This window comes from Neoarius graeffei, chromosome 8 (genome assembly GCF_027579695.1).
Source record: "Neoarius graeffei isolate fNeoGra1 chromosome 8, fNeoGra1.pri, whole genome shotgun sequence".
Lineage (NCBI taxonomy): Eukaryota > Metazoa > Chordata > Actinopteri > Siluriformes > Ariidae > Neoarius > Neoarius graeffei.
Window position 1 is genome coordinate 7,519,554 of NC_083576.1, and position 27,983 is coordinate 7,547,536.

Here is a 27,983-nt window from a genome sequence, read left to right on the forward strand (position 1 = left end):
ATTATTCATCAGAATTTGTATTTGTTGTTGACTGTTGTGTTGTTTATGTTGCTCTGGTCAGCGAACTTCATTGGTTTTGTTACAGGAGTTTCAACACCATGGACAGCGACACACTGCACTTCTCTCTGATCTCAAACTCTGGGGGAAAAAAAAAACTTAAAATCGTCATTAATTACCCTCATCAGTCTGGAATTTATTTATTTATTTATTAATCAATCCCATCCTGAATATTAAGCAACATTTATTCAGCCAGAAGAGTGCATTATCTGTTTATATTATATTAAAATATTTAATGTACACTCAAAAAAACCAACATGGGTGTTTGTTACATGAACCTAAGTCTAACATGTCACGGTTGACATTTAGGTCACTCAACAAAATTGTTTCTGGCTAAGTTAACGCATTTTAGTTGGGTGGAAATACTTTCCATAATTTTATTATGTTTACTGAGCAAGTTATTTGCAAGTTATTTTTTTGAGTGTATTTTATGTTCCACTGTCGTCACTGCCGACCCTGATCCAGGCTTGAGGTAAACTGTGTTTGGTTGTGTGGCCCGTTCCTTTTTGCACACTCACACATTCACACCTACAGGCAATTTAGAGGAGCCAGTTAACCTAACCTGCATGTCTTTGGACTGTGGAGGAAACCGGAGCACCCGGTGGAAACCCACACAGACACGGGGAAAACATGCAAACTCCACACAGAAAGGCCCTCATCAGCCACCGGGCTCAAACCCAGAACCTTCTAGCTGTGACAGCGCTAATCACGACACCACTGTTTTGTGATCCAGGTATTCTTTATCAGCCTTGCAGCGTAGGCTGACTGATGAAAAGCTGTGTGAGAGCTGTAGCCTGGGACAAGGTGGATACAATATGTGATGGATTATTCAGGAACGATGACTGATTGTGAAATTGGTTCCATATCTGTGGCAAAGTGTATGGAACTGTTACATCTCCTGAGCCTGTTAACTGTTGAATTGATTCAGGACATTTAAAACAATTATTTTCTGTAGAATTAGTCTCCAGTTTAATAATCATGTACTGTGTGATGTAATATGAATAACGATGTCGTTAAAATTTCAGTGTAAAAATCAAATTGAAATGTCCCCCATCTGTTTTTAACACTCTTCTGGTTCGACACAGAAAACTACAAAAAAAACCACAAAAGTAAGTGCTGAGGATGAAGGATGTTGGGAGAAACCTTTCCATCAGGTCCGTCATGTTGTGAGAGTGAGAGCAGTGATGAAGATTTTGAGGAAGAGATGAAGACCAGAGCAATAAAAGAGACAAAGGCAGTGAAAGTGAGTTGAGCAGTGAGGTGAACTGAAGTAGTGATGAAGATCATCTACAGCAGGAGATGAACAGTTTAGAAAAAATGTAGCAGTTGGAAAATATCACCAAGACAGAGACAAGAACTGTTTTAACTTTATAGAAAAGTGAAATGAGAAAATGAATTCATAGATTAAATTGAGCGGAAAAGTAAATGACATCATTATCACTGTTTAATGTATTTTATCAGCCTGATCACTCAAAGAAACCACTTTAGAAATGATCTTTAACTCTGAGGCTAAAAATTGAACGGCAAATAAATTTTAAATTAATAATTTACAACTTATTGAAAGAAACCCAGTGAGTGAAAGTCAGTATTAAAGAGCTGGAAGAGCTGAACACACTTCACCGTTGGTCAAAGCTGCTGTTGGATGACAGTTGAGGTCAATTGTGAGCTATTGTTAGTCTTCCTGTTTAAGCGCAGTGACGTGCCAACAGAGACTTGTGCAAAATGCTGTAACCACAATGAACAGGATGTAATAATGCACATGAAAGTGAACCTGAGTGCTGAACATTCAATCGCTCAACTGTCTCTGACACTGCTGTCTGGGTGACGCTGAAGTCTCCAGTGTGTCACTTCACTCAGAGTCGAGATCTAATGTTGAACAATCTGGATGATCTGGATTTTCTATTCAGTGATCAAAATCATTTATGAAGCTCAGAGTAAAAGTACGACATTTATTTTTATAAACAAGTGTTGGAGATGGATGTCGTGTAGAACACAGAGCAATGAGAACACTGAGAGATACAATATACACTCAGATGTGTGACATTTATTTTACAAATATTCATTTATACAACAACAACAGCAACAATTAAGTGTTCTGGGTCTTTTATGATAAATATTACAGTTCCACATACATCACATGAGAGTACACCAAATCATCCCGTCCTCCAGGTTTAACTTTCCTCTTCAGCATCTGTGAAGCTTCATAAGTCAAACTGTCACCAACAGATTCCTGAGAAAAAAAAAAGAAAGATTTAATTAACTTGGCTACTCTACTACTAGGATATCAGCTCATATACTGTGAGTAGAGAAAAACAAAATGGAGGAGCGTGTTGCTGAACCAACCGAGGATGAAATAAAATCTCTACTCGAAAACAAATCCCAAAAAAATATTTAAAAAATATATGGAATGAAAGTATTTCATGGTAAAAATATATCTTTTTTTAAGAATTATTATCACATTTTTCAAAAATTGCTCCTGTCATTTCACTGGCTTGTTTACATTCGTCATCTTTACACAATAAACTTGTTGATTTTTTTTTTAGACTTGTTCAAAAGCTCAAAGAAGTTTGAAAATTAAACAACTGAAATGTCCAAGGAAGAATTAAATAAATGTATGAAGCTGTTCTATACCTCGGCACGACAGCAAGACGGCACTTTCTACACAAAAACAACACTAAAGTCAATTCGTGCAGCCAGCGATAGGTTTTTAAGAAGTCAGACTAACCGGAAATGATTTTGTCGGACGTTATGTGTAAAGGTTGTTTTTTTAATCAAATTTATCAAATTTGGAAAAAATAAAAATAAAAATGCTCTGTTTCTCAAAATCCAGTGAATGTGGAGTTAATAAAACAGTTATTCCACTCAATCTCGTCATACATGGCTTATAGTCGACTCGGAGCAAGTAAAACTTCTGATTTGTGAAATGCTCTGATTTGTGATCGTTCATCTTCACTGATATTTGTGCTACTTGGAAGGCGATGATGTAATTGATTATATAATGTACATGTATTTTGGGTTACGACAGGACGAGCACTGAGCAGATTTTTTGTTTTCTGAGTGGAGAAATACTCCATCAATCAAAATGTAATTCCTGTCAACTAAATACAACCTAAAGCAAAAAGTCTTTACTTACCTGCACATGTACCTGTCCTGTTCCTGGAGAAACTTCTACAGAGGAACCAAATATAAAAAAAAAAAATAAAAAAATAAAAAAAAAGTCACTCATTAGGTTTTTATAAATTAGTGATTGAAATTTCATCTTGCACCAAATATTGACTTTCTTTCATTTATATTGGCTTACAAATTACTGTTGAGATATATATATATATATATATATATATATATATATATATATATATATATATATATATATATATATATAATATATTTATTATGTTGAAACATTTAAATTTCATTATTTTAAGCCATTTTTGGTCAAAAACATTTCTTTACATGCACCTAAGACTAACCCTAACCATGGATATATTACTGTATATGGCTAGATGACTGGGTCTGAGTATCTCTAAAACGGCAGATATTGTGGGGTGTTCCTCATATGCAATGATTTTTACCCACCAAAAGTGGTCCAAGGATCCAAAGGGCAACCAGTGAACCAGCGACAGGATCGTGTGTGTCAAAGGCAGATTGATTCACATGGGGCACAAAAGTTAGCTCATGTGGTCTAATGTCACAGGAGAACTACTGAAGCACAAACTGCTGAAAAAGTTCATACTGACACCTGTCTGTTTGAGCCAGCATGAACTTTTTCAGCAGTTTGTGCTCCAGTTGCTCTGCTGTGGAATTGGACCGCATGGGCTAACCTTCATGCCTCATGTGAATCAATGAGCCTTCGACACCCATGACCCAGTTGCCGATTCACCGGTTGTCCTTTGGATCCTTGGACCACTTTTGGTAGGTACTAGCCACTGCATACCAGGAACACCCCACAAGATGTGCAGTTTTGGAGATGCTCAGACCCAGTCATCTATCCATCACAATTTGTCAAAGTCGCTCAGATCCTTACGCTTGCCCATTTTCCCTGCTTCCAACACATCGACTTCAAGAACTGACTATTCTCATGCTGCCGAATATATCCCACCCACATTGTAATGAGATAATCAATGTTTATTTATATATAAAACATTGATTTTATGTTTATATCATATATGATTTCTAGAACGTAAGAGATATTTGTGGGAATGTTAGAAATCTACACAAAACATTCTGTAATATTGAAGTCGACAGAAAAATTTATTTGCAAAATTCTATGCACTTCTGTATGATTCAGGCTCACCTCTGGTTTGTTCACAGTTCCTCATTTTACAGATTATAAAAGCTTGAGCGAAGATCACAACCACACACACTGCCACCACCACTGCGAGGTAGATCACTTCAGGACAGAAAGAACACCGATCATATTAACAATTTCATAGATAGATAGATAGATAGATAGATAGATAGACAGATAGATAGATAGATAGATAGATAGATAGATAGATAGATAGATAGATAGATAGATAGATAGATAGATAGATAGATAGATAGATAGATGACAGAACTTTTATTACCAACCAAATTTTGGAGAGTTCTCCAACTGTACTTGAGTCCCGTTCCCAAAAATGATCTTCCCACACACGGCCACAGCGCAGTAGTAAGTTCCAGTATCATTGATGCTGAGGATGTTCTTGGAGAAGTCGTACACACAGGTGTGTGCAGAAGAGCCGCTCTCACACTGACGGCTGCTGTTGTGATGAGTGTAAATGATTTGAGGATGGGATTGTGGTGAAGCAGCTCTGAACCAGAGAACTTGGTGTTCTGCTGCTCTGCTCTCAGAGAGAACCGAGCACTGCAGAGTCACTGATGCTCCTGCAGGAACCGAGTCCAACACGCCGCTCTGGATCACTGACACTTTTACATCTCCATCACCTGTTCAGAGTGATAGAGACGGGGTGAGATCTCAGGTGTTTTTATCTACATTTACCAGTAAACTGTTTTTCAAACAAGTTCTCAAACTGAAAGGAAAAAAGTAGAAGAAGAATCATGGCACCAGAATCACTCGACTAAAAAACAAATCTCGATGTGATAAAGTCAGTCATAAGGAAGAAAAGTTTGCTTGTATTGTGCTTTTCACAGAGAAATGTCACAAAGTGCTTAACAAGAGCCATTTCACAGCATAAAAATGGAAAAGGAAAAACAGAGATGATGAAGTTACCACCAGAGCCATGTATTTAAAAGACTTACAAAACTTAAAATACACAATTAATCCATAAACCACATCCCCAGTGCATTCATATTCCCCAAACACCTGTCTAAAGTGATGTCTTTAGCGATCAGCCCTGTTGTTCCACTGTCTGTCCAACCAACATTTTTAAAACTTCATTCTCCGTCATGTTCATCCTGATCCATCTAATATTAATGTTGTGATCATTAAATCAAAGCAATAACATGCTGAAAAAACGTCTCTTTACCACAATCCTCCATCGTGCACATACTGTATCTGTGGCCACCAATGAAAGCCTTCACCTGGTGGATATGAGCTTCATGAGTTCTTTTTATCATTGTACTTTTGAGTCTTTAGTCCAAAATGGTTGTTTTTTTTGGACATAAAACAGAAATATAATTCACAAACTCACTGTTTTGGACCAAATTACTTCTGGTTCTCACACAGAGTCGTCAATTACAGTGAAGTTTTCAATGTTGTCCAGACTGTAAAAAATGATCTGTTGTTTTAACTTAAAGTTCGTACCCGGGCTGCCTTAAAATTTTGAGTTCATTGAAATTCATATCGTAAATTAACACAATGAGGCGAACAATTTAACTTCCGATATGAATTTCAATAAACTCAAAATTTTAAGGCAGCCCGGGTACTAACTTTTTTTTTTTAAGTTAAAACAGCAAATCATGTTTTACAGTGCAGTGTGGACCTCTTAAAACCTCTACACTGAAGAATGTTTATGTTTTTAGGGATAGAACTCAATCGATCGTGATATTTGGAGATCTGTAAAGCTGCCAATTGTTAAAAGTGTGATATGAATAAAATAATATCTTGTAATTGATTTTTTTTTTAAATCTGGCAATACATTTGGTTCAATTCACTGTGACAGGGATTTTTATTTATTAATTATTTTTTTAAACAAGCTGTTTTTTTAAAGTATTTATTTATTTATTTACAGTTTAATCACCAATAAATAATTTTAAAAATAAAGAAAAAAAAATCCCAGAATCTTTTAATTTCAATTCTCACTGCCAGAAATGTATTTATTAATGTCTATTTATTTGGGTTTTTTAAATTTATTTTAAACAAGGTAGTATTTATTTATTTATTTACAGTTTAATCACCAAATAATAATAATATTAATAATAATAATAATAATAATAATAATAATAATAATAATAATAATAATAATAATAATAATAAAATACCGTTTCCAGAATGTATTAATTTCAATTTACACTGCCGAGGATTTTTTTTAATTATAATTTTTTTTTTTTACAACTTGAGGGATATATATATATATTTTTTAACAGTTAAATCACCATGATTACCAGAGACGACCCCCCCCCCCCCCCCGCCCCCCACTGTAACCCTAGCTGTATAGGTGAGAGGCCGAGGGCTATCGAAATGGAGACCGGCACCGCACCCATACGCCTGAAAGAGCTGGTTAGTACTGGGACAGGAGACTGACTGGGAAAACCAGATTCTGGCGTCAGAGGGACTTTGACTTGATGACCACAGACCAAAACAAAAACACCACAAAATAGTAATTAAAATAAAGAATTAAAAAAAACCCTAACCCTTTCCAGAATGTATTAACTTGTTATTTATGATGGTAATTAAATATACAGTGTTCAGAAATTGAGTGTGTATTGTACAAACAGTTTTAATTTAGTTAATTACCTCTTACAGCCAAGACAGTTCCTGTGATGAACGAAGCTTTGTCCAAGTAAACTTTCCCGCAGTAGTAAAATCCTCCGTCTTCTTTTTTTACATGTGAGATTGTCAGAGAAACGCCGTTCTCAGTCTGCTCCATTTTAAATCCTGACGTCTTGAACATGGAGGAAATGTTGATATCTTCATAAGCTAATTTTCCTCCCACATTCTGAGGCATTTCTCCAAATATTTGTTTGTACCAGAACAAACTTTCACCCTTATTAGTGTCTGTAAATGAGCAGTTAAGAGTCACACGTTCTCCAGACTTCACTGAGAGAAATGATGGTTTGGAAAAATCCACAGATTGGGCTGGAGCTAGAAAATAATAAATAAATTAATAATAATAATAATAATAATAATAATAATAATAATAATAATAATAATAATAATAATAATTTTTTAAAACCTCTTTAAAACTTACTGATGATGTTCAGAGATAAGAGAAGAATCCACAGTGATGTCATCTTCAGAGGTGAAGTCACACTCAGCTCGAGCTGCTGAAAAGCTGCTGTGTTTTTGTTCTTGAGACTTTCATCTGATTGGCTGCTTCAAGTCACGAGTTAAATTTCCTTTTCAGGTACGTTTCTATTTTTGAACCACACTAGTTCATCAGAAGTCTGTGGTTTTTGTGTGAAGTTTCCTCTGCATGTCCAGTGAGATGGAACGAAACCAGGACAAAAACATCAATAAGAAGAACCAAACCAACCCCCATGCTGCAGTGTAAGAAAGTCACACTTCACTGTGAGATCACAGTTTTTCCTGTTCTGATGTTTGAACATTGTGAACATTAACTGAAACTCTTGATTTGGATCTGGATGATTTGATGCATCGTGCTGCTGTCGAGTGATCGGCTGATGAGAGAACTGCAGAAAACAGCAGGTGGATGTCTGGGTGTTCCTAATAAAGTGGCCAAGTGTATACATGAGTGTATTAACAAAGTGAGTGATAGATAATCCCTGTCTACAATGTCTGACAAAATCCAATTTTAAATATAATTTTAAATAATTTTTGTATCATGTAATCTATAGTTACTTCGCCTAAACCACAATCCAGCACATGACCTTTACATTAGATTAGATTAGATTAGATTAGATTAGATTAGATTAGATTAGATTAGATTAGATTAGATTAGATAAAACTTTATTGATCTCTTTGGGCGGGTTCCCTCAGGGAAATTAACATTCCAGCAGCATCATTACAGGATAAACAGAGAATAGAAAATAGAGAAAAAACTTCAAGATAAATTAAATTAATTATTTATATATAGAAATAGAAAAAGATTAAGATATGGGGAAGAGAGGAAGGGGAGGGGAAAAGGGGGGGCAGGAGAGATATGGCACTTTATGTTGCACATTATATTGCGGATTGTCCAGTATTGCTTATTGTTAGGCTAGGCTACTGCTCCTTCCCATCCTCTGTCCTCCTGTTACCCCTCCTCCCCCCCAGAGAGGAGTTGTACAGTCTGATGGCGTGAGGGACAAAGGAGTTTTTAAGTCTGTTAGTCCTGCACTTGGGAAGGAGCATTCTGTCACTGAACAGGCTCCTCTGGTTGCTGATGACGGTGTGCAGAGGGTGACTGGCATCGTCCATGATGTTCAATAGTTTGTCCATAGTCCTCTTCTCCGCCACCGTCACCAGAGAGTCCAGCTTTATGCCGACCACAGAGCCGGCCCGCCTGATCAGTTTGTCCAGTCTGGATGTGTCTTTCTTGGATGTGCTGCCCCCCCAGCACACCATGGTGTAAAACAGGACACTGGAAACCACACACTGATAGAACATCCACAGGAGTTTCCTGCAGATGTTAAAGGACCGCAGCCTCCTAAGGAAGTATAGCCTGCTCTGGTCCTTCCTGTATAAGTGATTGGTGTTGCAAGTCCAGTCCAGCTTGCTGTCCAGCCACAGCCCGAGGTACTTGTAGGAATCCACAGCCTTCACCTCGACTCCTTCAATCAGAACTGGTCGTGACCTTGGTCTGGACCTCCCAAAGTCAATGACCAGCTCCTTTGTCTTTGAGGTGTTGAGCTGTAGATGGTTCCTGTTGCACCACACAGCAAAGTCCCTCACCAGGCTCCTATACTCCTCCTCTCTGTCGTCATTGATGCACCCAGTGGCTGTGTCATCGGCGAACTTCTGAATGTGACATAGCTCTGAGTTGTAGCAGAAGTCCACGGTGTACAGAGTGAAGAGAAGAGGGGCCAGCACCGTGCCCTGGGGTGCTCCAGTGCTGCTAATCACAGTGTCAGATGTGATGTCCTTCAGCCTGACGTACTGCAGCCTATTGTTGAGGTAGCTGGAGATCCAGATGACCAGGCAGGGGTCCACTCGCATCCTGTTCAGTTTGTCCTGAAGCAAAAGGGGGTGGATGGTGTTGAAGGCACTCGAGAAGTCCAAGAAGAGGATCCTCACTGTGCCATTTCCCTTATCCAGATGCGAGTCGGCTCGGTGTAGCAGGTAGAGGATGGCGTCTTCCACACCAACACCTGCCCGGTACGCAAACTGGAGACAGTCCTGGGCATGTCGTACCTGGGGTCTGAGGAGGATGAGGAAGAGCCGCTCCAACGTCTTCATCAGATGTGAAGTGATTGCCACCGGTCGGAAGTCATACAGCTCACTGGGCCGATTCTTTTTGGGAACTGGAATGGTACATGATCTCTTCCAGAGGGTGGGCACTCTCCCCAGCTGCAGGCTAAGGCTGAAGATGTGTTGGAGTGGTTCACCCAGTTCAGCAGCACAGGTCTTCAGTAGTCGGGGACACGCCTTGTCCGGGCCTGCTGCTTTCCTGGGGTGAAGCTTCCTCAGTTGACCTCTGACCTGGTCTGCAGTAATGCATGGAGGAGTCTGTGTTGAGGTGGGGGAGGAAGGGGCTGCTGTGTTGACTGGGGGGAGGTGTGTTGAGGGAAGAAGGAGAGATGGCTGCAGTGAGGGGGAAGGTGGGGGGGACATGGGCTGGTTGAACCGGTTGAAGAAGTCATTCAAATTTTTCGCCCTCTCCACTGTCCCCTCAATGACTCGGGTCTTTGTATTGTGGCCTGTGATGGTTTTCACACCTTCCCAGACCTCCCTCATGCTGTTCTCCTTCAGCTTCTGCTCCACCTTTCTCCTGTAGCTGTCCTTAGCTTCTCTCACACAGCGCTCACATGTTCAAATCCCTGTTAAATAAAGCTGTACTTTAACATTTTCAGAGCTCGTCAGGACAGCAGTGTTTATGTGATGTAGTTTCTCAGTCACATGACAAGCTGCGTGATACAAATCTGGTGAAATAACTCCAGTTTACACTGCGAAGTGATAACAGGAACTTACTCATTTCATGGACATCCCATAACATTACACATAACTATAAAAGGATAAAAACATCACATAACACTGAGCCAATTCAGAATCTCATACTTTATTTCTCATCATATGAACATATTACTGATTTAAAAGACGTTCAGTGGTCTGAAAGGCTAAAATGCTCAAACGTAATGCTGTGCAGATTCACTGGATTTTGTTTATTGCATTTGTAGCTTGTAACTTGTTTCTTTAACATCTTGATTTGTAAATCTGGAAGTTGCTCTCGATAAAAGCACAGGGACGAAATAAATATAAATTAATTAGATTTCTTCTGACGTTATCAACAATGCTGATTGAACGACTCACACAAGATTTTCTTTCAAGCTGGTTATGATTCGGGCCTGAAAATAAACTTCAGTGAAGTTTCCATTCCACGTGTGAGTGCACAGAAACCACTGGAGCTGAATGGGGTGAGATGTGGTTGGGTCAAAACACTGCGTGGCTTATTGTGTCTGCTTTTTTTTTCTTCTTTATTAGAAAAAAAAATCACATAGTGTATTTGGGGCGTGCTCAGTCCAGACCAGTCATAGTATAAATAAAATCCTTGCTTCATGCACATTCATAATCTGATTATAAATGAGATCGAAAGGAAATTTAAAATGACTGGATTCTGGATTTCAGTTTTGGTCTTTAGCACCATGTGTGAGTATTTTATTTTTTCTCATTCTGTTTATTGTTTCTTTAGGATTACTTTTAAGGAGCAGACTATATCTCAAAAAAAAAATAAATAAATAAATAAATAAATAAATAAAAATCCTGGAGCTGATCAGTCGTCGGCAAATGATGTTAAATTTATTTGTTGCATTTTTCACAAATGTAATGGGTGTGTTTTTTCTAGATCCAGTCCAGTCTGGTAGACACCGGGTTACTGCACAATCCTCAGAGTCAGATGTTTATCAGCCTGATAAGAAACTCATCGTGGATATCGGAGACTCGGCGACTCTGCAGTGTTATATTTTTGAAGTCGAAGTTGAAGAAATGATCTTTTTTAAGCAACAAAACAGAAAACAGCCTCGAATAATCGTCAGATTCTTTAACGCTGCTCGAGAAACATTTTACAATGAATTCCAAAATCCTCGTTTCCAGATTAAAAAACATACAAACTGCTTCAATCTGACCATTTTAAACACCACGCTGTCTGATGAAGCCGTGTACTACTGTGCACTGACGAGACCCGACCCTGTGTTTGGAGAAGGAACTGATTTAAAATTTAAAGGTAGGATTTCTACTGAAATGAATAATGTGCTGGTTAAATGTAGAAACGTTTCGTTCTTCATTACTGTTAGTGTGTGAAGGAGTGAAATGTTCACTGTGTTTGGTAACTTTAACAACACGGCATTCAGGGTTTATTTTTAGTCCGTGGTTCATGATAAATGTTTACAGGTCAGAGTTTTACCACTGAATCAGAAACATCGAAACCAGCTCTGTGTGATCACAACACGAACATGAACACACAAGAGAAAACAGGTCAGATGTCTTATAATTTTATAATTCACAATAAACTGCGTTCATGGTTCATAACATTCTCAGAAGTGACCAGATCTCTCCACTCCTCAGTGCTCGGTTTGGGAACGGCTTTGGGTTTGTGTGCACTTCTGATTTTCTGTCTCATTTATTTCATCCTGAGGAGAAGAAAATGGGATAAAAGTAAGTGATTCTGTGATCAGATAATGATGACTTCAGTTCACTTCTGTCACTAATCGGCTTTTGTTCCATATTAATAGTGAAGGCTTCAACAGAAGGTTCAGCAGGAACGAGGGAGGTGAGTCTGTAGATTACAGGTGATATAGTATTTATATACTCTTTTGTAATTCTGGTTAAATGTCGATGTGTCCTTTAGTTCTGGAGAAATCTCACCTCCAATCACATTTCCTGACTCATTCATCCTCTTTATATGCTGCTACATTCATTCAGTGCTAATTATAATGGTTTAGATTTAAGATTCACTCACATTATACAAACCACTGACACGCTGTATCCCATCTGTTACTCTGGACTATTTATTTATTTATTTATTTATTTATCTTTCCCAGGACTCTCATGTCGACTCCTGGACTTACGCAGCTTTACAGTTTCCCAAGAAGGGAAGTGGAGTTTGTTTCTCAGACAAGTTGGTGTACTCTGAAGTGATGTATATGAAACTGTAAAATATTATACAACTGTGTCCTATTCTTCTTCTTCTTATTCCATCAAAATGATTATTAACAATCTATTACATAAAAAACACAAATCTGTACATGACTGTAATCACTTGAAAAATTTCAATAATAAATGTTATACTCTCCTGTTGTGTTTTGTACAGATGTTTTCTGTTGTCTGGTTTATTTTATTCTGTATTTGGGAGAAAGCACACAAGTCTGGAGATAGATAAATAAATAAATAAATGCATGGTGGTGTAGTGGTTAGCATCGTCACCTCACAGCAAGAAGGTCCGGGTTCGAGCCCCGTGGCTGGCGAGGGCCTTTCTGTGTGGAGTTTGCATGTTCTCCCCGTGTCCGCGTGGGTTTCCTCCGGGTGCTCCGGTTTCCCCCACAGTCCAAAGACATGCAGGTTAGGTTAACTGGTGACTCTAAATTGAGCGTAGGTGTGAATGTGAGTGTGAATGGTTGTCTGTGTCTATGTGTCAGCCCTGTGATGATCTGGCGACTTGTCCAGGGTGTACCCCGCCTTTCGCCTGTAGTCAGCTGGGATAGGCTACAGCTTGCCTGCGACCCTGTAGAACAGGATAAAGCAGCTACAGATAATGGATGGATGGATGGATGGATGGATGGATGGATGGAATAAATAAATAAATGAATAAATAAATAAAGCAGGTGGTCAGTGTTGTTGATCAGACCTTGAGGTTACATTTTTGCTTCATATCTCAGTAAAACACAACACTGACACGCCCATGTTCCAGGATGGTCACTATAGTGTGAATCGAGTCAAATCTGTCATGAGTTCATTCACTTTTACAGCATTTACATTTACTGATTTGGAATTTTGTTCAAACAAGTTAAATTAAGAAGGCGACTAAAATAAACAATAAGGCATTAGTGTAGGCGCACGAGAGTGTACGAGTAAACCACATTTTCCATTCTGTCAGAACATCTTTGTCAAGACCTCACTGTGCAACACCAAAACACAAATATGGAACAATGTGGGGTCGATGTAGGCAGATCAGAATATCATGTGCTCACTGATCATGTCTTTTTTTTTTTATTACACCCAATCACGTCATATTCTGGGGCGTGTTCAGTACAGAGCGCCTGGAGTATAAATATAAATCCAAACCCTGCTTCAAGTGCATTCATATTCTGTTCATAAATGAGATACAAACACTGTAGAAGTACGAAGAAATGAAAAATGACTTGTTTGTGGATTTTAATTTTGATCTTCAGCACCATGTGTAAGTAATATGAGTCAATTATTCACATCTAGTTTCATAGATTAAAAAAATTAAAAAATAAAGTTTACTGAGCTTATTACTCTCAACCAGTTTGTGAAGTTGTATGTTGAAGCTTTTATGTTGACTTTTTTCAAATCCATTCACTCCTGAATTTATGTGTTTTTTTGGTTTCTTCTTTTCTAGATCCAGTCCAACCTAGTAGACGCTGGGTTGCTGCAAAATCTCTCACAGAGTCAGGAGTTTATCAGCCTGATAAAGAGCTCAGTGTGGATATCGGAGACTCGGCGACTCTGCAGTGTTGCATTTCTGAAAATGTAGTTGGGATAATCGACTGGTTTAAGCAACCGAACAGAAAAAAACCTCAGATTATAGTCAGGGTGTATAAAAGTGCTGGAGAAAGATTTTACAATGAATCCCAAAAGTCACGTTTCCAAATAGAAAGATCTTCAAACTGCTTCTATCTGACCATTTTAAACACCATTCAGTCTGATGAAGCCATGTACTACTGTGCACTGACGGACTCCGACCTTGTGTTTGCAGATGGAACTTATTTAAAAATTAAAGGTAGGATTTCCACTAAACTTTCTTAAACTCCTGCTTTAATGTCGTGATATTTTTCCTTATTATCATTAACATGTTCAGCCTGGAAGACAAATAATCCTGAAGTAGTGAAATGTTCACTGTGTTTTCTTCTTCAACTACACTGAGTTACAGACTTTTAGTCAGTGAATGATGATAAATGTTTCCAGGTGAACATGTTACTATAGAATCAGAAACATCTAAACCAGCTCTGGGTGATAATTCAGTGGGCTGTGAACCAACACTGCATGGAAACAGCACTAACATGAACACACAAGAGAAAACAGGTCAGATGCCTGATAATTCACTCTTAATTAATCATCCTTAATTCATAATATAGTAAAATAACATTTTCAGAAGTGACCAGATCTCTCCACTCCTCAGTGCTCGGTTTGGGAACGGCTTTGGGTTTGTGTGCACTTCTGATTTTCTGTCTCATTTATTTCATCCTGAGGAGAAGAAAATGGGATAAAAGTAAGTGATTCTGTGATCAGATAAAAATTCCAGTGACTTTTATTCCTATCAAAGACACTAATGTGTGTTTCTGTATTAATAGTAAACGCTTCTGTCGAAAATTCTCCAAGAATGAATCAGGTACGTGTGCAATAAAAATAGCACTTGATTTTATTCTATTATATACTCTACACTTTAATCATGTTGTTTTTTAATGTAGATATCACGATGTCTCCTTTATTTACTCATTAGTCTACATGTGAAATGTTGCTCCATTCAGATATTTTTCCTGATAATGTTCTCGATGTCATTTATACAGTCAGTTTGATCAGATTTCACAACAATCCCCAGCTTTTATGTTTAATGTTGATGAACATTAACTGTGTAGTGAGTGTGTATCGTGCAGTTCCACAGATTGTCTGGTTTTTACTGTGAGCTGAAATTCTTATTTTGTTTTTGCTTTATTATTAATATTTTTAAAGGAATCTGAAGCTGAAACACTGAATTATGCAGCTGTGCATTTCTCTAAGAGGAACCCAAAGCTGAAACAAAGAAATCTGGTTCATCAGATGAGTGTGTGTACGCTGATGTGAATAAAACTGCACGCTGTAACTTAAATGATTCATAATAAATGGAGAAACACACGGCAGAAGCAGTGAAAATGTTTTAGCAGGTTAAATATCTCGATTGTGTGTCACTTTATTCCATATTTTTCATTGCAAGCTTTTAATCACTCAAAGATTATTAAACTATTGTTAAATATTTTTGCTCATTTCAGCTGGACAGATAATTGATCTGCAGAATGATGAACGGATTTCTAGAAGCAAAATGACTGTATTTGCTGAAAGTACAAAAAAAAGTTGATAATATTTTTATATTTGTTCACAATAGTTGCATAATAATACATATTAAATAAATTTGCCCATAATCATATTTTTATTCACTGTCGCTAAACGCTCTTTATCCCCTTCAGACCTGATTTTTTTTTTCTACTGAGCAAGAAAATGTTTCCACAGCTGATTTTTACTTTTGTTCAATGTAGAAATGAAGTATGAATATTTGTTTTTTGCCAAGTCATATTTTTATTTCTTTTTTTTAATGTCCATTACAATGCACACCAGGACTAAATCAACATAAAATCTCAAGAAACCTTCAGAACAAATTTGTATATTATTTATGTAACATTTTATATTATTTGTATTTATTTATTATTATTTTAGATTATTATTACATTATTTTGTATTATATTTTATATGAGGAATGCGTTGAAACAATTTCAGTTTGGTACAAAGCACAGATGAATGTTGCATTTGTCACAAAAGACTTATATATACATATACCGTAGATCCTCTTGTATCTGGTAGCTTCTTTCTTGTCATCATAATTCGGCATGTGGTCCACCATGTCGAACTGTACTTCAGGTCGGGGCCTTATATCCTGATCGTGTTTGGGTTGATGGACGTGAACTGGCTCAGGAGACGTGCTGGACCTTCCACGTTTCACCCCCACTGGTTTTTCCACTCTCACAAGACATTCATTTAGAAATGAAGTAGATCCAGGATGGTAGTGAAAGGCCTACAACGCTATTTAATCTCTTCCTTCCTGGTAACTGTTAGATCCTCATGCTCCTCTGACCCTACACTGTCTTCTACCTCAACCTCAGCTGCTACCTCAAATTCTTCTGGCATTCAATGACAGTGAAACCTCTCCATTGTCATTGTCCCTCTCTGAAACCAATAAAACATCATCTTTTACTCACTTTACTCCCTTACTCCTGGTCTCATCTGCCTCATTTCCTGAATCCAAGCAGTCAAGATCAGACAGTTCTCCATTTATCAGAAGTTCAAGAAAGTCTGTGACTTTATACTCTAAAGGTACATCATTATTAAAAAAAAATACTTTGATGATGATTAATATATTGTCAAACTACATTTTAGCTCTGAAATGCTTCCAGAAATTCACAGCCTGGTATACGAACACTAAATCATCAAGCTCCTGCTGTTGTCTTTCAGCACCTGAAGTCCATTGTGATGGACATTAAACTTAAATCCTGTGCTTTAGAGCTTTGAAATATATTCAAGTTAATTTTAAATACAATCACTTGATAAGATTAAGATTATATTTAGGGCAAATATATTACACTACCATAGACATAAATTAATACTGAAAGGTGAGAAAGGTGCTTGGCTCCTCCTCCTGTCCACATGGTGAGCCATGCTTGTCTTGTGTGATGGCTGAAACTTTCTGAGAGCAAGTTACAGGTCATAACCTCATTGTGATTGGATAATCAGCAACCAATCAGTGACCAAGCATAATTACCCCGCCCACGACAGAGTAAGTGTGGTGAGGTAATCAGAGCTGCTTGTTTGTGTGTCTGTCTTTTAACTATCTAGTGTCTAGACGGTTGCACCGATTCACTTCAAATTTTCAGGGTTGGCGGGCAATGGTCTGTAGATTACCTGATTACATTTTGGGGGTGATTGGATCAAGGTGAAGGTCAAGGTCACTGGAAAGGTCAACCTTTCTGTCAGAATAATATATTTTCCATGAGAACTCAAAAACTGTTGCCGATAGACAGAAGTTTACTATTATGAGCATATAGGAACTCACATATGGCCTTTCATTTGGCACTATGATCTTTGACCTTGAAAAGTCAAACTCAAGGTCTTGGGTTTTCAAAGGGCTTTAACTTGAAAATGGTTGATGGTTGAAAGATATTTACCATTATCAACTTCTAGGAAGTGCCATATGGGATTTCATTTGGCACCATGAGCTTTGACCTTGAGTGACATTGAAAGGTCAAACTCAAGGTCATGGGTTTTCATAGGACTATAACCTGACAGCTGATGATTGAGGAATATTGCTATTATCAACATACCGGTATAGGTATAAAATAAGTGCTGCCGGACGAGGTTTGCCTGGCAACGCTTGTTCAATTTGAAAAAAAAAATGCATTTTTATTGGTTTTAAACAAAGAATACGGTATGTCATGTCCATTCCAGTGGACGCAGGGTCTGAAGGGGTGTCATCTGTCTGTCTCTGAGTTTGGCTCAGGATAAAATAAATGTATTCACAATTTACTTAAAGACGTAACAAAAATCTTCAACATTATCAGAAAATTTCTGAGTTGAAACAAAAGTTATGTTCTATGACTGGCGTGTTTATAAAAATGATGTGTGTTTGCCTTCAACTGAAGTCAAGGACTGTGACTGAGTCCATTCCCTGGGGGCGGGGCTTGTTTATTCATGAACCTCTGTGCTGCTTGTGTTTCCGGGTTCGAGTGAAATTACACTGAAAATCAGGTGCTGTGAATGTGGTGCCCAGAAATACCAACGTAGTTTTTTTCTTGATCACTGAGTGTTGAGTAAAACCTCTTCAAACACATTTTACATGAAGAAAAGTGAAGTGAAGCATCAAACAAGCAAGATGGATCCTTCCAGAAAGTGATTCATAATCATTTATTGTCGCACCCAGGATTTTAATTTGTTTTGTTCTTGTTGCTTTCTTACAAAATGTCTAAAGGTATAAAATGAGCATTGTAAATGGTGCTGGTTTTCCAACACATCATGTAAAGAGGCCGAGTGGTGAATCTGCTTTTGAGTCCTGAGAGCTGAACATTTATGACGTTTCCATCCTGAGGAAAGAAGCTGTTCGAGAGTCTGTTGCTGTGGCTCAAACGCTGCAGTATCTCTTACCACAAGCTCGTAGGCAGAAGAGTCTGTGGTTGGGATGGATAGAAACTCTGATTATTCTCCATCCTCTTGCTTTCCAATACTGGAGAATATTACAATTCCTGATAAAGGGGTAAACGCTGATTACAGCTCTGACTTTTTCAGCTTTCTGAGACGGTGCAGGTGGAGCTGGGCTTTCTTGACCAGGGAGTGTGTGTTGTGTTGGTGGTTGATGGAAGATGGTGTTGAGTTTTTATTTTACACATCATCATCAGTCACAGCAGTTAGCCACAAGTGCAGGAAATGAAATTTGTCACAAACACGTGTTCACTTGTGACCTAAAAAAGCACTTGTAGTGAGTTTTATAACAGTGTGCGTAATTCTGGCATTAACACTACAGGACACGCTCTTTGAAAATGTCCCAGTGTAGATATAAAATACACTTCAAGGACAAGTCTGTAGACTTTTTGTCACTGAACATCATCATACACAAAGTGAACTCCAAGTACAGATTGATTTTTGACTGTGCGGAATTTCACGCAGAAAGAATCACACACCTGGATTTTTATTTCATAGACATTGTTTTAGTCCTCAGATCGAATCTCACAGTCCGAATCAGTGCACAAGAGAAAACTCACCACACCTGGAATAAATTTCTCTTCTGAAAATTAAACCTTAAAACAGAACTCTTTAATACATTAAATAAAATAAATTAGAAATATAATCTAGGTACCAGAAGACACTTCAGAATAAATACAATCAGGTTTTTCTCTCTTTCTTGTCACTCTTTTCGTTTTGTTCTTTTTGAAATGTAAAGCCGCGTAATTCAGCTCCACTGCATCACGACCCTGTGAGAACGAACAGACAAACAGAGATCTCAATCATCACAGTGACACCGAGAAATCGAGGAGTTTGTTCCTGAGAGAATGGAGACATTATTTAACCCTCATCCTACCAACTGGGGTCCGATTGGACCCCAGAGGGTATTTTTCATATGCCACACAATTATTATTCACAATTAAAAAATATATATATATATATTTTATGACTTTGTCAGACTCTGTCAGGTTGTTCCAAAACAACATTTTATTTCAGGTCTCTAATTGTTATGCAGCAATAATAAACAATATTTCTTTGGGGTCCGATCGAACCCCAGTCAGAAATGTGAATTTGTCAACATTTTTGATGCATATATCATACTGATTTTGTTTTTTGTTTTTTACAGTGAATAATGGCAAACAATAGAAGACTGGCAAGATACACTGCTGCTCAAGCCCTAAGAGCTATCCTAGAGGTAGATGATGGGTCTGATTTAGAGGTTTCAGACCTATCAGATGCAGAAGAGGATTATATTTCAGAACAGTCAGAATATAGTGACGCTGAATCCGTAGACCCAGGGAATGGAGAACAAGTTAATGCTAACCAGCTTCCTCAACCCAACCCAAACGACTCCAGTCAGTAAACCTTGTACAGAACATAGATTCTGTGTTCAGAAATGTTTATTTTCATATAACATTCTTGCATATGCTTATATTTTTTCACATTTAGACTCTGTCTGACACAAATACAACTCCATTTGAATTTCAGGTAATTCAGTTACAAAAAATCGGCAAAATATCTCAAACTGTGCCTATTTTTTAGGGTAGTATGTGCCGATTATAGCTTAGTTAGAGTAGATAAACTGTTAATAATGAGCATTTTTTAAATTGAAATCCTGTTTGTTTTTAATAAATAAAATAAGTTCTAACTAAAAATGTTGTTTGTCATCAATACTTATTGAAAAAAATTCACATATTGTAATTGGGGTCCAAACGGACCCAGTCGGTAAGATTTGTATGTAAAATATGTCGGTAGGATGAGGGTTAAGATTATTTACCTGATTGGGTGTTTCCTCGACCACACAATCTCGTTGAGATCTCACTGTTGAAAGAAAGGAAAAAAAAAATATATATATATATATATATATATATATATATATATATATATATATATATATATATTGTACACAGTGCTGTACAAAAGTCTTGGCACCCTATTGTTTCTTTCATACTACCTTTGCTATAGATTTCTATTTTATGACTTCTACATTATTGATTCAAAACATTACAAAAACATTTTAGAGTTCCAAAAGTTCACTTTTTTAAATAATGAATAAACTTTTGTCTCTGAGCAGCATATTCCATAAGAGAGCACTTTCTTTTCAGATTAAAAAAAAAAAAAACATAATGAAGACTTCTGGGTTTTGTGGCAAAATTAAGAATCGAGTGTGACAAAGCGTCCAGAAGAACTGTGTCTGGTTCTGTAAAATGCTCAGTAAAACCTACAGCTCATTTCCGCATAAAACTGCACTCATTTGACCTGAGACTACTATTTATTTATTTTAAAGCAAAGGAAATTTCATCTTGCTCCAAATATTGACTTTGTGTCATTTATTCTGGCTTACTAATTACTGTATATATTATTGTTTTTTTTTGAATGTTGAAACATTTCATTTCATTATTTTTAAGCCATTTTTGGTTGACAGCATCTCTTTACATCATGTCCCTAAGACTAACCCTAACCATGGATATATTATATGGCTCGATGACTGGGTCTGAGCATCTCCAAAACGGCACATTTTGTGGGGTGTTCCTCATATGCAATGATTTTTACCCACCAAAAGTGGTTCAAGGATCCAAACGACAACCAGTGAACCAGCGACAGGATCGTGTGTGTCAAAGGCAGATTGATTCACATGGGGCACAAAAGTTAGCTCATATGGTCTAATCCCACAGGAGAACTACTGAAGCACAAACTGCTGAAAACGTTCATCCTGACACCTGTCTGTTTGAGCCAGCATGAACTTTTTCAGCAGTTTGTGCTCCAGTTGCTCTGCTGTGGAATTGGATCACATGCGCTAACCTTCATGCCTCATGTGAATCAATGAGCCTTCGACACCCATAACCCTGTTGCCGGTTCACCGGTTGTCCTTTGGATCCTTGGAACACTTTTGGTAGGTACTAACCACTGCATACCAGGAACGCCCCACAAGATGTGCAGTTTTGGAGATGCTCAGACCCAGTCATCTATCCATCACAATTTGTCAAAGTCGCTCAGATCCTTACGCTTGCCCATTTTTCCTGCTTCCAACACATCGACTTCAAGAACTGACGATTCTCATGCTGCCGAATATATCCCACCCCTTAACAAGTGCCATTGTAATGAGATAATCAATGTTTATTTATAAATATAAAAAACATTGATCATATGTTTATATAATATATGATTTCTAGGATGTAAAATATATTTGTTGGAATGTTAGAAATCTACACAAAACATTATGTAATATTGAAGTCGAGAGAAAAATTAATTAGCAAAATTCTCTGCACTTCTGTATGATTCAGGCTCACCTCTGGTTTGTTGACAGTTCTTCATTTTACAGATTATAAAAGCTTGAGCGAAGATCACAACCACACACACTGCCACCACCACTGCGAGGTAGATCACTTCAGGACAGAAAGAACACTGATCATATTAACAATTTCACAGATAGATAGATAGATAGATGGATGGATGGATGACAGAACTTTTATTACTAACCACATTTTGGAGAGTTCTCCAACTGTACTCGAGTCCCGTTCCCAAAAATGATCTTCCCACACATGGCCACAGCGCAGTAGTAAGTTCCAGTATCATTGATGCTGAGGATGTTCTTGGAGAAGTCGTACACACAGGTGTGTGTAGAAGAGCCGCTCTCACACTGACGGCTGCTGCTGTGATGAGTGTAAATGATTTGAGGATGGGATTGTGGTGAAGCAGCTCTGAACCAGAGCACTTGGTGTTCTGCTGCTCTGCTCTCAGAAAGAACCGAGCACTGCAGAGTCACTGACGCTCCTGCAGGAACCGAGTCCAACACGCCGCTCTGGATCACTGACACTTTTACATCTCCATCACCTGTTCAGAGTGATAGAGACGGGGTGAGATCTCAGGTGTTTTCATCTACATTTACCTGGAAACTGTTTTTCAAACAAGTTCTCAAACTGAAAGGACAAAAGTAGAAGAAGAATCATGGCACCAGAATCGTTCGACTAAAAAACAATCTCGATGTGATAAAGTCAGTGAGTCAGGAAGAAAAGTTTGCTTGTATTGTGCTTTTCACAGAGAAAAATCACAAAGTGCTTAACAAGAGCCATTTCACAGCATAAAAATGGAAAAAGAAAAACAGAGATGATGAAGTTACCACCAGAGCCATGTATTTAAAAGACTTACAAAACTAAAAATACACAATTAATCCATAAACCACATCCCCAGTGCATTCATATTCCCCAAACACCTGTCTAAAGTGATGTCTTTAGCGATCAGCCCTGTTGTTCCACTGTCTGTCCAACCAACATTTTTAAAACTTCATTCTCCGTCATGTTCATCCTGATCCATCTTATATTAGTCAAAGTTGTGATCGTTAAATCAAAGCAACGACATGCTGACAAAACGGCTCTTTACCAAAATCCTCCATCGTGCACATACTGTATCTGTGGCCACCAATGAAACCCTTCACCTGGTGGATATGAGCTTCATGAGTTCTTTTCTCATTGTACTTTTGAGTCTTTAGTCCAAAATGGTTGGGTTTTTTTGGACATAAAACAGATATATAATTCACAAACTCACTGTTTTGGACCAAATTATTTCTGGTTCTCACACAGAGTCGTCAATTACAGTGAAGTTTTCAATGTTGTCCAGACTGTAAAAAATGATCTGTTGTTTTAACTTAAAGTTCGTACCCGGGCTGCCTTAAAATTTTGAGTTCATTGAAATTCATATCGTAAATTAACACAATGAGGCGAACAATTTAACTTCCGATATGAATTTCACTGAACTCAAAATTTTAAGGCAGCCCGGGTACTAACTTTTTTTTTTTAAGTTAAAACAGCAAATCATTTTTACAGTGCAGTGTGGACCTCTTAAAACCTCTACAGTGAAGAATGTTTATGTTTTTAGGGATAGAACTCAATCAATCATGATATTTGGAGATCTGTAAAGCTGCCAATTGTTAAAAGTGTGATATGAATAAAATTATATCTTGTAAATGATTTTGTTTTTTAATCTGGCAATACATTTGGTTCAATTCACTGTGACAGAGAGTTTTATTTATTTATTTTTTAAACAAGCTGTTTTTTTTTAAAGTATTGATTTATTTATTTACACTTCAATCACCAATAAATAATTTTAAAAATAAAGAAAAAAATCCCAGAATCTATTAATTTCAATTCTCACTGCCAGAAATTTATTTATTTATGTCTATTTATTTGGGTTTTTTAAATTTATTTTAAACAAGGTAGTATTTATTTATTTATTTATTTACAGTTCAATCACCAAATAATAATAATAATAATAATAATAATAATAATAATAATAATAATAAAATACCATTTCCAGAATGTATTAATTTCAATTTACACTGCCGAGGATTTTTTTTTTAATTATTTTTTTTTTTTACAAATTGAGGGATATATATATATATTTTTACAGTTAAATCACCATGATTACCAGAGACGACCAGCCCCCACACTGTATCCCTAGCTCTTTAGGTGAGAGGCCGAGGGCTATCAAAAGAGAGTTCAGCGCCGCACCCATACGCCTAAAGAGCTGGTTAGTACTGGGACAGGAGACTGACTGGGAAAACCAGATTCTGGCGTCAGAGGGACTTTGACTTGATGACCACAGACCAAAACAAAAACACCACAAAATAGTAATTAAAATAAAGAATTTTAAAAAACCCTAACCCTTTCCAGAATGTATTAACTTGTTATTTATGATGGTAATTAAATATACAGTGTTCAGAAATTGAGTGTGTATTGTACAAACAGTTTTAATTTAGTTAATTACCTCTTACAGCCAAGACAGTTCCTGTGATGAACGTAGCTTCGTGAAAGGAAAATTTCCCGCAGTAGTAAAATCCTTCGTCTTCTTTTTTTACATGTGAGATTGTCAGAGAAACGCCGTTCTCAGTCTGCTCCATTTTAAATCCTGACGTATTGAACATGGGGGAAATGTTGATATCTTGATAAGTTATTTTTCCTCCCACTTTTTGAGGCATTTCTCCAAATATTTGTTTGTACCAGAACAAACTTTCACTCAGATCAATGTCTCTAAATGAGCAGTTAAGAGTCACACATTCTCCAGACTTCACTGAGAGAAATGATGGTTTGGAAAAATCCACAGATTGGGCTGGAACTAGAAAATAATAAATTAATAATAATAATAATAATAATAATAATAATTTTATTAAAACCTCTTTAAAACTTACTGATGATGTTCAGAGATAAGAGAAGAATCCACAGTGATGTCATCTTCAGAGGTGAAGTCACACTCAGCTCGAGCTGCTGAAAAGCTGCCGTGTTTTTGTTCTTGAGACTTTCATCTGATTGGCTGCTTCAAGTCACGAGTTAAATTTCCTTTTCAGGTACGTTTCTATTTTTGAACCACACTGTAGTTCATCAGAAGTCTGTGGTTTTTGTGTGAAGTTTCCTCTGCATGTCCAGTGAGATGGAACTAAACCAGGACAAAAACATCAATAAGAAGAACCAAACCAACCCCCATGCTGCAGTGTAAGAAAGTCACACTTCACTGTGAGATCACAATTTTTCCTGTTCTGATGTTTGAACATTGTGAACATTAACTGAAGCTCTTGATTTGGATCTGGATGATTTGATGCATCGTGCTGCTGTCGAGTGATCGGCTGATGAGAGAACTGCAGAAAACAGCAGGTGGATGTCTGGGTGTTCCTAATAAAGTGACCAAGTGTATACATGAGTGTATTAACGAAGTGAGTGATAGATAATCCCTGTCTACAATGTCTGACAAAATCCAATTTTAAATATAATTTTAAATAATTTTTGTATTATGTAATCTATAGTTACTTCACCTCAACCACAATCCAGCACATGACCTTCACATTAGATTAGATTAGATTAGATTAGATTAGATTAGATTAGATTAGATTAGATTAGATTAGATTAGATTAGATAAAACTTTATTGATCCCTTTGGGCGGGTTCCCTCAGGGAAATTAAAATTCCAGCAGCATCATTACAGATAAACAGAGAAAAGAAAATAGAGAAAAAAAACTTCAAGATAAATTAAATTAAGGATTTACATATAGAAATAGAAAAAGAATAAGATATGGGGAAGAGAGGAAGGGGGAGGGGAAAAAAGGGGGCAGGGCAGCAGGAGAGATATTGCACTTTATGTTGCACATTATATTGCAGATTGTCCAGTATTGCTTATTGTCAGGCTAGGCTACTGCTCCTTCCCGTCCTCTGTCCTCCTGTTACCCCTCCTCCCCCCCAGAGAGGAGTTGTACAGTCTGATGGCGTGAGGGACAAAGGAGTTTTTAAGTCTGTTCGTCCTGCACTTGGGAAGGAGCATTCTGTCACTGAACAGGCTCCTCTGGTTGCTGATGACGGTGTGCAGAGGGTGACTGACATCGTCGATGATGTTCAATAGTTTGTCCATAGTCCTCTTCTCCACCACCGTCACCAGAGAGTCCAGCTTCATGCCAACCACAGAGCCAGCCCGCCTGATCAGTTTGTCCAGTCTGGATGTGTCCTTCTTGGATGTGCTGCCCCCCCAGCACACCACGGAGTAAAACAGGCACTGGAGACCACACACTGATAGAACATCCACAGGAGTTTCCTGCAGATGTTAAAGGACCTCAGCCTCCTAAGTATGGCCTGCTCTGTTCCTTCCTGTATAAGTGATTGGTGTTGCAAGTCTAGTCCAGCTTGCTGTCCAGCCACAGCCCGAGGTACTTGTAGGAATCCACAGCCTTCACCTCGACTCCTTCAATCAGAACTGTTTGTGACCTTGGTCTGGACCTCCCAACGTCAATGACCAGCTCCTTGGTCTTTGTGGTGTTGAGCTGCAGATGGTTCCTGTTGCACCACACAGCAAAGTCCCTCACCAGGCTCCTATACTCCTCCTCTCTGTCGTCATTGATGCACCCAACAATGGCTGTGTCATTAGCGAACTTCTGAATGTGACACAGCTCTGAGTTGTAGCAGAAGTCCGTGGTGTACAGAGTGAAGAGAAGAGGGGCCAGCACCATGCCCTGGGGTGCTCCAGTGCTGCTAATCACAGTGTCAGACGTGATGTCCTTCAGCCTGACGTACTGCGGCCTGTTGGTGAGGTAGCTGGAGATCCAGGTGACCAGGCAGGGGTCCACTTGCATCCTGTTCAGTCTGTCCTGAAGCAAAAGGGGGTGGATGGTGCTGAAGGCACTCGAGAAGTCCAAGAAGAGGATCCTCACTGTGTCATTTCCCTTATCCAGATGCGAGTCGGCTCGGTGTAGCAGGTAGAGGATGGCGTCTGGTACACCTGCCCGGTACGCAAACTGCAGACAGTCCTGGGCATTTCGTACCTGGGATCTGAGGAGGCTGAGGAAGAGCCGCTCCAATGTCTTCATCAGATGTTAAGTGAGTGCCACCGGTCAGAAGTCATTCAGCTCGCTGGGCCGATTCTTTTTGGGAACTGGAACAATACATAATGTCTTCCAGAGGGTGGGCACTCTCCCCAGCTGCAGACTAAGGTTGAAGATGTATGGGAGTGATTCACCCAGTTCAGGAGCGCCGGTCTTCAGTAGTCGGGGACACGCCTTGTCCGGGCCTGCTTTTCTGCTTTCCTGGGGTGAAGCTTCCTCAGTTGACCTCTGACCTGGTCTGCAGTAATGCATGGAGGAGTCTGTGTTGAGGTGGGGGAGGAGGGGGCTGCTGTATTGACTTGGGGGAGGTGTGAGGGAAGAAGGAGAGATGGCTGCACTGAGGGGGAGGGTGGGGGTGACGTGGGCTGGTTGAACCGGTTGAAGAAGTCATTCAACCCGTTCTCCCTCTCCACTGTCCCCTCAATGACTCGGGTCTTTGTATTGTGGCCTGTGATGGTTTTCACACCTTCCCAGACCTCCCTCATGCTGTTCTCCTTCAGCTTCTGCTCCACCTTTCTCCTGTAGCTGTCCTTAGCTTCCCTCACGCGGCGCTCACATGTTCAAGTCCCTGTTAAATAAAGCTGTACTTTAACATTTTCAGAGCTCGTCAGGACAGCAGTGTTTATGTGATGTCATTTCTCAGTCACATGACAAGCTGCGTGATACAAAGCTGGTGAAATAACTCCAGTTTACGCTGCAAAGTGATAACAGGAACTTACTCATTTCATGGACATCCCATAACATTACACATAACTATAAAAGGATAAAAAAAATCACATAACACTGAGCCAATTCAGAATCTCATACTTTATTTCTAATAATATGGACATGTTACTGATTTAAAAGACGTTCAGTGGTCTGAAAGGCTAAAATCCTCAATCGTAATGCTGTGTAGATTCACTGGATTTTGTTTATTGCATTTGTAGCTTGTAACTTGTTTCTTTAACATCTTGATTTGTAAATCTGGAAGTTGCTCTCGATAAAAGCACATGGAAGAAATAAATATAAATTAATTAGATTTTCTTCTGACGTTATCAACAATGCTGATTGAACGACTCACGCAAGATTTCAAGCTGGTTATGATTCGAGCCTGAAAATAAACTTCAGTGAAGTTTCC

General features: G+C 38.3%; 3 protein-coding genes across 5 annotated transcripts; 1 reads left to right on the plus strand and 2 right to left on the minus strand.

The window, feature by feature from the left end:
• Positions 1-2,081: 2,081 nt before the first annotated feature.
• On the minus strand, positions 2,082-7,460 carry LOC132889999 (uncharacterized). Its single transcript, XM_060926799.1, has 6 exons — positions 7,410-7,460; positions 6,956-7,303; positions 4,630-4,983; positions 4,352-4,447; positions 3,191-3,225; positions 2,082-2,287 (listed from the first exon to the last, which is right to left on the minus strand). The coding sequence occupies exons 1-6, from the start codon at positions 7,450-7,452 to the stop codon at positions 2,174-2,176; spliced, it is 990 nt and encodes a 329-aa protein (XP_060782782.1). The 5' UTR covers positions 7,453-7,460; the 3' UTR covers positions 2,082-2,173.
• Positions 7,461-10,904: 3,444 nt separating this feature from the next.
• LOC132890000 (signal-regulatory protein beta-1-like) lies at positions 10,905-12,482 on the plus strand. Of its 3 annotated transcripts, none has more exons than XM_060926800.1 (6): positions 10,905-10,963; positions 11,160-11,537; positions 11,705-11,788; positions 11,852-11,968; positions 12,046-12,083; positions 12,355-12,482. In XM_060926800.1, exons 1-6 carry the CDS (start codon positions 10,921-10,923, stop codon positions 12,466-12,468), a joined length of 774 nt encoding a protein of 257 aa, XP_060782783.1. In that variant the 5' UTR covers positions 10,905-10,920; the 3' UTR covers positions 12,469-12,482. The 3 variants fall into 3 exon arrangements, with proteins under 3 accessions (XP_060782783.1, XP_060782785.1, XP_060782786.1); XM_060926802.1 differs by having other exon boundaries at positions 11,879-11,968; XM_060926803.1 differs by lacking the exon at positions 11,852-11,968.
• A 9,227-nt stretch (positions 12,483-21,709) lies between these two features.
• LOC132890335 (uncharacterized) lies at positions 21,710-24,738 on the minus strand. The gene is made up of 5 exons (XM_060927145.1): positions 24,696-24,738; positions 24,275-24,622; positions 21,992-22,345; positions 21,802-21,897; positions 21,710-21,717 (listed from the first exon to the last, which is right to left on the minus strand). The coding sequence occupies exons 1-5, from the start codon at positions 24,736-24,738 to the stop codon at positions 21,710-21,712; spliced, it is 849 nt and encodes a 282-aa protein (XP_060783128.1).
• Between the last annotated feature and the right edge of the window lie 3,245 nt (positions 24,739-27,983).

Excerpts from the sequence above, each read along its gene's own strand:
- LOC132889999 (XM_060926799.1), bottom strand. The coding sequence starts at position 7,452 with ATGACATCACTGTGGATTCTTCTCTTATCTCTGAACATCATCA. Across the intron at positions 7,304-7,409 it reads CTTATCTCTGAACATCATCA|CTCCAGCCCAATCTGTGGAT; the intron begins GTAAGTTTTAAA and ends ATTATTTTCTAG. Across the intron at positions 3,226-4,351 it reads GAACTGTGAACAAACCAGAG|AAGTTTCTCCAGGAACAGGA; the intron begins GTGAGCCTGAAT and ends GTTCCTCTGTAG.
- LOC132890335 (XM_060927145.1), bottom strand. The coding sequence starts at position 24,738 with ATGACATCACTGTGGATTCTTCTCTTATCTCTGAACATCATCA. Across the intron at positions 22,346-24,274 it reads AACTGTCTTGGCTGTAAGAG|GTGATGGAGATGTAAAAGTG; the intron begins GTAATTAACTAA and ends CACTCTGAACAG. Across the intron at positions 21,898-21,991 it reads GGAGAACTCTCCAAAATGTG|TGATCTACCTCGCAGTGGTG; the intron begins GTTAGTAATAAA and ends TCTGTCCTGAAG.
- LOC132890000 (XM_060926800.1), top strand. The coding sequence starts at position 10,921 with ATGACTGGATTCTGGATTTCAGTTTTGGTCTTTAGCACCATGT. Across the intron at positions 11,538-11,704 it reads AACTGATTTAAAATTTAAAG|GTCAGAGTTTTACCACTGAA; the intron begins GTAGGATTTCTA and ends AAATGTTTACAG. Across the intron at positions 11,969-12,045 it reads GAGAAGAAAATGGGATAAAA|TGAAGGCTTCAACAGAAGGT; the intron begins GTAAGTGATTCT and ends CCATATTAATAG.